This window comes from Phaseolus vulgaris, chromosome 2, assembly GCF_000499845.2.
Source record: "Phaseolus vulgaris cultivar G19833 chromosome 2, P. vulgaris v2.0, whole genome shotgun sequence".
Taxonomy (NCBI): Eukaryota; Viridiplantae; Streptophyta; class Magnoliopsida; order Fabales; family Fabaceae; genus Phaseolus; species Phaseolus vulgaris.
The window spans coordinates 9,478,470-9,486,909 of record NC_023758.2 but is presented as its reverse complement, the minus strand read 5'-3'; the positions used below and the strand labels follow the sequence as shown (position 1 = coordinate 9,486,909).

Below are 8,440 nucleotides of genomic sequence, written 5' to 3'. Positions count from 1 at the left end.
TAAATAAAAAGGTAACTAAGTGATTAAGCTTTATCTTTTGATGATACAAACTAATCTATTAAAAAATTATTTATAAGATATCTAAAAATAATATAATGCAAATTGTACACAAATTCCCTATATTCATAATTATACTAATAGATTATCCAATGATTTACATTATCCAATGATCTACATCCTGTTTGTATCTTCTTTGACATTCCGGCAAGACTCACGGAGGACCTTAAAACATCATTAATCAGTAATATGCTAAATTATCCACAAAGCACGATTAAGAGCGATTGAGTCCCTTTTGGACCCAACATGTAAGTCCATATCAACAAAGGTCTAAGCTAAAGGTATAAATAGAGGCACCGAAAAGACAAATGTAATGATCAATCTAATATAATACTTACAAATCGTACTCGAACTAACTTGAACGTTAGAGTATCTTTGTACGTACCCCCCACCTGTTGCGATCCAAGAACCAAAGAACCGAGGAGCCGAGAATTGAAGGCAACAAAAGGAGAGAACACTCACAAAGGAATTTGGCATTGTAAGAACATTTTTGGAGTCGTTTGTGGGAATTGAAAACTCGTTCTCTTAGCCCTCGACTGAGGGACTTGTTCTAGTTAGCCCAATATTAGTTCAACGTCACTTAGGAGTCGAGACCAAGAATAGGTTACATACAACTTCCTCTCTTAATCATTCGAGGTGCCTTTTAAGAAAAAAACTGTGACGAAGCTTCGAGCTCCAAAGTAGACAATATCTAGGATGCGATGATTAACCCTAGTGATGCCATCTCAACGAACTTGAGGTTGGAACTCGTTCCCTTAGACCTCGACTGGGAGGCTTGTTTTGATACGCCCACATCACTTAGGAGTCAAGGCCAATGATAGGTTATATACACCTTCCTCCCTAACTCTCTCAGGTGTCTTTTAAGGACAAAATCGTGATGGAGCTCCAAAGCGAACAATAGCTCGAATGTGATGATTGATCCACACTCTCATTTCATATTATCTGAAGATCAATACGAAATGCTGCCAAAATTTTGTAAAGCATAAATAGTGCATATTAAAATATACATACTAATGAAATATAAAGAATTTAATCTTCTTGAACAGGATAGGGTCACACATTTTAAAAAAAAGTTTTGAGATATTCATGCATAAACCAAGTTCTTTTATTACATAGTAATGAATCGAAGTTGGATGAACTCAAGTCGAATTAGTGATGTGTATGAGAATGACGTTGAGAACTTTCTACAATTTACTCAACAAAATGGGAAAAATATACATGAAAATTGAGTATTTTATATTTCATATTTTATTTTTTGCAGTATCGTGTCATTACAATTGACAAAATTCATCATGAATGGGCACAATATTTTTTATGAATTAGAAATTTATGATATAGAATTATGTGTGATGCTTTCATATTATTTAACTATTTAACTAGTTTAATTTTAATTAAGTTGTATTATACATTATTTTCCTAAGTTTTGATTTGAACAAGTTTTGTTATTCTCAAGGATAAATACCTAAGTTTATTTTCCTCATAAGTTTATTTTCCTCACAATCTTATATGTATGTGATTTACAATTACAGATTGATAATGAAACAAAATCTATGAAATTATTTAAAAAAATATCACATATTACGTTGATACCTTAATCAATCAATAAATATAATATCAATTTTTTTTTACATTAATTAAAATAAGTAAATAATATAAAATTACATTAATAAAAGTATACTATAAAACTCATTCTGGTGGTTAAAAAGAAAAAAATAAAGCTGACTCCAATCTAACAAATTAAAAATAAAGCGATTTTAGAGTTATTGATCTCTTAACTAATATCTTCAAGAACTTACAAAGAAAGATTAATATTGTGATCCTCTCTACTGTTTTTTCTTTTAAATTCTCTTTACTATTTTGTAAAGAAAGTAATAGAGGAAAAAATAAATATTTTAAAAATATAAAACACGCTTAATAGTTAGTATGCAAAATAATAGTACTATCTCATTTTTTTTATAACATAAGTGAAACAAATTATTTCATATCAATCTTAAAGATAAATAAATTTTAAATTATTTTATTTTATTTAATCGGTTATCCTTAACTATATTTAATTTAATTTTGAATTTATTGCTAATAATTTTTTTAATAGTAGTTTGAAATCATAAAAAACTTATGGGGAGGTGTTGCAGTTTTTCCAGAACAAGAAATCACACCTCATCCTCATTGATTATGAATGGGAAAGTTAGGTTAATGTATTTAATTTGTTTCTTGGGGTTTGCACAAAGTTTTAATGATGCATGTAATAATCCTCAGGCACCTACATTAATGCATAGTATAAATTTGTACACGGGGCAGTTGAAGCATTACTACATTCTTTACCAAACCTACCTTCTTCACTTTCACCATCAAACCCCATTCCTTTTTTTTTTTCTTAAATTTCTTATTTTTTTAATTATGCTTTTTTCTGTTATTTTAAAAAGAAAAAGAAAAAGTGTAGTTGACAGGAATCTATCTTTATTAACTAAAACTTGATAATTGAAAACAAGATTTGAAATATTAGTTCTTTGATGACGGAATTCTTGGGTTAAAGTGAAAAAAGAGTTTTCATTAGCCAAAGGTTAATAATTGATGAGCTTGAATTCAAGAATAAAGGGTTTGAGTTGTGTTGATTTCTTTATGAAAGAGCATTGAAAAATTTGGTTGGTCTTTGATTCTTAACGTTGTTGTAACGATTTGAAAGTAAAAGTTGAGATTTATTGGTTTGAAAACAGCTTTGTATTCGTTCTTCTTTTTGCTTTAATCAAACACAGGAATGAGTATCTGTCATGCACCGATTATCCACTATGTGAAGTGGTAAAATTTTTAATGATGGAACCGTTGTGCTTTCGCTTTCGTCGTTGCTCATGCACATTGCATTCAATTAGTGATCCCAGCTCAAACTTCAAACTGCTACACTAGCAAGTCAAGATCTCTCTCAGTGTCACGCTCAAAATACATGCTTAACCAATATATACCCTGATTGCAAGGAAAAAGTTTAGGTTTGTTTGGTTTACATATTTTTTTTTTTTTATACACATATATAAATGGTAATAGTGCATAGAAAAAGGGCATCTACCTTGGTGAGTTATGACGTTATAGCCGCAGTATGATTTCACTTGAAGTTCACTTTTTTACACTGGTCTTCTTTGGGGACATACTGACCCTGTCCTAAATTTTTGTGGACAAATGATAAAGATGACCATGATGATACATTAGATGTTCATGTTTGATATCAAGTACCAAACACATGGGAAAGTTGTGAACTGAACACAAGGATTTCAATAATTCCCCAATTTTCGGTATGACATGTACGACTATAATTGTGAACCCTTCTTAGTAGTAACATTGTGAATAAGAGAAGACAGTCTCTTACCAACTCATCTAGCAGCACTAGGAATTCAATAATAATTCCAGAATTTTCGCTAAGCCTTTTCGTACCACTATAACTGATTATGTGATTCACATGGTTGATTTCCATGGTTAGTGAAGTTCTAGCATCATTGACATAATGTGTGCATATTGGATAATGTGTCTCCATGGAAGTGATACAAAGAAGAAAGGGTGTATAGATTTATTATTATAGATTTATTTGTTTGAGTATTGTTTGGAGATTGGGCAAGAATAGGTGTCCCGTGAACTCTCCTTCCAGACCAATACAAAGGATGTTTTGGGAGGTTTAAGGACCACCTCATCCTTCAGTTCACATGGCTTTGTATATATGTGGAAAATCCAATGGCGCGTCCCTCTAATTCTCCTCTCCCTCTAAAATTTATCAACATGTGTCTTTCTGTCTCCCCATGGACTCTTCTGGTGTCAACAATAATTCAACCAAAAAACATTCACAAGCTCCCAAACTCATAAACGAACACTGCAAACATTCTACATCAAATTCAAAACCTAATAGTAATGATAATAACAACAATGAAAGACACGAGAAGAGAGTCATGGTTGGAGTAAATAATAGTGGTCATGTTCATATAAATTAATATATCTTCTTCTTAGTAAACCCATTACTCGAACTTTTCTATGAATTAAAAAAAAATACATTGCTTAATTTTGAAATTAAAAACAAATGATTGAAGGGGGCTAAGTTTTCTTAGCGCTTCTGAGAATTTAGGTTTGATTTCCTATAGAGGGGATTGTTATTCGGAGATTCTCAATCGGCAATGGTCCAGGCCATGTCGTTCTGGAAGATCCAGTGGCAAACTTCGATCCGACCCGGAGCAGAGCCGAGGGAGAGAAAGGCTCCGTGGGTGGGGCTCCAATCGGAGGTGTCCAAGTGACAGATGGCAATGCCCCGGTTTATCTTGGTTTTGGATTTCGGGTCGAGAAGATCCGCTTGGTAGAGCCGAACCTTAGGAACCGCGTGGCAATAATAGAGGAGGTAAGGGAACAGACTCTGGTGGCAGGACACGGATTGGGTGACTTTACCACCGTTGATACCCGTAACGGGCCCCACCATCACACTCTTCTTCGATCCATTCACGCTCTCCGTGCTCCGAACGGCCACGTTCCGCCCTAAAACGGATGTGGCGAAGTCGATCATGTCCTCCAAGGACCCAACGCACCGTTTAGTCTCGCCGCGACTGGGAGCGCGTTCGCATTCCTCTAAGCTCTCACGCATCATCCTCTCCATGGAACCGTTATCGGAGGCTCGGAACACGCGCTTCAAATCGTCCATCTTGGAAACGGAAAACGGTAATTTAGACAAAATGCTCCGGGGCAAAAACGACCTTTGTGGCATTTTATCTCTTATGTCAGGCATTGGCATCACCGTCCCTTCCTTCATCATCTTCTCCCTGAAGAATTTACCCGCCTCCACCCACTTATTTACCATCCTGCTACTCGCCGCGGAAGCCGAAACGCTCAGCGTGGTGCTCACGTTCGTGTATTTCGCGAACGAGACAGTGGTGCCTTCTTTTGAGTACTCCTTGAAGGTGTTGTTCACTCCGTAGGAGGTGAAACCCACCTTCGTTTCGCCGTTCGAGGATTTCGCGTACGAGCTGAACGTGTCGGTGCCTTCATTGAAGGATTTGCCGTAGTTGCTGAAACCTATGTCGCCGGCGTTTGCGGATTTCGCGTACGACGCGAAGGTGTCGGCGCCAACGTTCGCCTTGTCGCGGTAATTGGAGAACCTCTCGACGGCGCCGTTGCCGCCGGCGGCGTAGTTTGAGAACGTGTTGGTGGGGTTGTTCATGTCCACGCCGTAGCCTTTGAAGGTGTCATTAGCGGCGTTTGTGTTTTCGGCGTAGTTGGAAAACCCGGATCCCACAACGTTGGACTCTGTCCCGTAAGAGGCGAACGCGTTGGTCGGGCCGTTGCCGTTTTTACCGTACGAGGAGAACGTTTGCTCTCCGGCATTGCCGTTTTCTGAGTAAGAAGAGAACGTCTGGGTTCTCCCGTTTGCGTCGTCAGAGTAGGAGGTGAAATCGAGGTTCGGGACGTTGGTCTGGTCGGAGTAGCGCTTGAACTCCCCGGTGCCGCCTGTGGCTCCGGCGCCGTAGGTGTGAAAGCTCTGCTGCACCACGTTCCCGTCGGTGCCGTAACTCAAAAAATTGTCCTTATGCCCGGCGGAGTCCCTGCTGTAGCGCCGGAAATCGTTCACCGGAATATTCTCCCCTTCGGAGTAGTTCTTAAACGAGTCCACTCCACCGGGTCGACCCGTTCCGTAGTTGGTGAAGTTCTTGTCTCTGTACACAGCGAAGTTCGAGTCCTTGTCGTGCTTCTCGAGGCTGGGCGCCACCTCCGGAAAGCAGAGGAGCTTCGCGGCGGCACAGAATTCCGGCAGCCGCTTGTCTAGCGCGTTCTGACCGGCGAGTTTCACAAACACCGCCGACTCCGCAGCGCTCAGCGGCGACGCCTTCGAGAAGAGAAACGGCGGCTTCGGCAGCGTGCTGCGGATCTCTTTGTCCCAATAGCGAACCGCGTAGGCTTTGGGCGTGAACGGGTTTTTCTCTCCGTCGCCGACGGCGGCGAAGCTCACCTGCATTGAGTGAACAAGACCCTTTTAAGAAGTGGCAATGGCATGAATAAAACAATCGGAAAAATCCAGACTTGTAACAGTGACAGTGAGGAAAAGCTGTGCTTACACTGAGAGATGAGAAGAGGATAAAGAGACAGAGCAGCGTGAGTTGTTCGTTCATGTTATTCTCACTCTTTTTTTCTCTTTTTGTTCGTTTTTCCCCTTTTTTTTAAATGTTCCCAAGAGTGAGAAATGAAGTAAAGAAAGAAGGGTAAGAGATTTGAAAACTTTTGTGGTCTCGTTGAGTTGTACTCAGAAATTTATATTACGTGAGAGTGTGTCCCAGAGAGAGAGAGAGAGAGAGAGAGAGAAGAGTGCATTATGCGAAGAATGGAAGTGCAAGAATGTGACTTTATATTGGGCCTTCAATGTTCCATGCTCCTGTGTGTGAATGCTGAGAAGTTCCTGCAATGTACATTCACAAAAATTCAAAAGACTCACTATTAATTTGCTGTCAACATTAAACTATTGATTATTTACTCTAATCACAGTGCAAGAAAGAACTGGGAAGAGTGTAAAACAAAAATAAGTGAGTGGATGTGGCACAGAAATTGAAAAAAAGTGGTATAAGGCATTGAATTTTGTTGAGTGTGAATGGAATGGAGGGTTCACCTCTTGATTGGTGTAGTGTTGGCATGAACATTGGTACATAGATACAGATGGGGATTTTATAGGCATTGAAAAGTGAAAGACGCGCATTCTGATTCTTATGCAGCATACGCGGTAAGAAATCAATTTACGAATCTGCCTTAACTCTTTTACTTCCCATCACTCATTTCTTTTTCCTGGTTTTACTATTCATCAATAGAGTTGGTTTAAAAAGGAAACAAGATTGGATATTATTGATTCACACTTCACCACATCAGAAAAAGGTCAACCATGATGCAGCAGCAGCACAAAACTTGATGACTTCTCATGCAATTGAAATGCATCCTTAATTGTGAAGTAATTTCCAGTTATGTTTCAAGTCAACAAAAGATCCACCTATATTGCATTCCTTCCGCTCAATTTGCCTATCATAAACACTCACTCTTACTCAAACCATAAATCTAGACTCACTTTTCGTTAATGCAAAAACTACTCTAATTTAAGTATCTATGGATTTAGATTCCGTTTTTATTACTAACTTTCTTTTTCTCTCATTCACTTTAATAATTATGTCCAATAATTTTATATTATCATATAATCAAAATTATTATTTTTTAGAATTTTTAAGATAGCTATGATAAATTTAGTATACATAGTAATTTGTAATTTAATAAATGAAAATGTAATTTTTTTTTGACAAGTTTAAAACCTATGTCTGTGAATATATGCTCGCATGTATTACTACTTTATTATTGTTGTTATTATATATGTATTGTACCGCCCTGGTAGTCGGAAATGATGACGTGGCATCAAGCTACTGCATAGGCGTGTTGATGGGATGCCTGGTTGGCAGAAGGGAAGGAAGTCGGGGGGCTCGTGTAGTCGCCAGTTATTAAGTTGGCGTGCTCCGATCTCCAGCACACCAGAATCGGCGGTCACCGGGTTGAAGATGAAGTCGCCAGATGTAAACCCAGGCGACCAAGTGACTAGAGATCGCCGAGACAAGCACATCGCCGAAGATGAAGGCAGGTAGACATTTCCCAGCTGGCCAGAGGACGAGGTCGGGGGACAGCTTGCTTGAGCATACACGGAGAAACAGGTGGTGCAGATCATGAAGGCGGCCGGCGAGACCACAGGGAAGGTGTGTACGAAGGCACCCTAACTCGCCAATCCAGAAGAGATTGCGCTCCAAGACAACTATGCACTGAGTAGTATCATGCATAAGTAACTTAGCCAAAGGAGAGTCAGAAGTAGCGCCCAAGTCAAGGATGCTCCAGATGATGGCACGTGTACAGTTGGATGCGAGCCACGTGTCCAGATGTGTAACTGCCAGGAGAGAGAAAGTGCCCAGGTATATAAGAGTTTCCCAACGAACTTCTGAGGTACGCGCGTTCAGATTGTGTTCTTTACGTTGCGAGTTCTTGAGTATACTGAGAGAGAACTGGTTCACGGTTCCTTGAGAGAGTTCTTGAGTGTTACTCTTAGTATTTGGTGGTTCAGTCACTGACTTGGGCGTTGGAGTGCGATCGGCCGCAGCGGCGCCGTTCTGTTCTTTTGCAGGTTCTTGAGGTGGATCGCGGTGAAGGACGAAGGTTGACGCGGCGCATACGTCGATCCAAGTTTGACGAGGCAAAGCTCCAGCGTTCTGGTCAACAGGCAGGATCATCAGGCGCCCACCGTGGGGCCGTGTAAAACCTATTCCCATCCACAGCGTGAGTTCTTGGAGGTTTTTACAGTTTTCTGTGTGGTTGTGTGCTGGTGCAACCATTGTCCGCTGATTCATCTAGGTTT

General features: G+C 39.6%; 1 protein-coding gene across 2 annotated transcripts; it reads right to left on the bottom strand.

Annotated features, from left to right (window-relative positions):
• Positions 1-3,987: 3,987 nt before the first annotated feature.
• On the bottom strand, positions 3,988-6,785 carry LOC137810616 (polygalacturonase 1 beta-like protein 3). Of its 2 annotated transcripts, XM_068611987.1 has the most exons (3): positions 6,674-6,785; positions 6,129-6,466; positions 3,988-6,022 (listed from the first exon to the last, which is right to left on the bottom strand). In XM_068611987.1, exons 2-3 carry the CDS (start codon positions 6,180-6,182, stop codon positions 4,196-4,198), a joined length of 1,881 nt encoding a protein of 626 aa, XP_068468088.1. In that variant the 5' UTR covers positions 6,183-6,466; positions 6,674-6,785; the 3' UTR covers positions 3,988-4,195. The 2 variants fall into 2 exon arrangements, with proteins under 2 accessions (XP_068468088.1, XP_068468089.1); XM_068611988.1 differs by lacking the exon at positions 6,674-6,785 and having other exon boundaries at positions 6,129-6,511.
• Positions 6,786-8,440: the final 1,655 nt, after the last annotated feature.

Excerpts from the sequence above, each read along its gene's own strand:
- LOC137810616 (XM_068611987.1), bottom strand. The coding sequence starts at position 6,182 with ATGAACGAACAACTCACGCTGCTCTGTCTCTTTATCCTCTTCTCATCT. Across the intron at positions 6,023-6,128 it reads TCCTCTTCTCATCTCTCAGT|GTGAGCTTCGCCGCCGTCGG; the intron begins GTAAGCACAGCT and ends CACTCAATGCAG.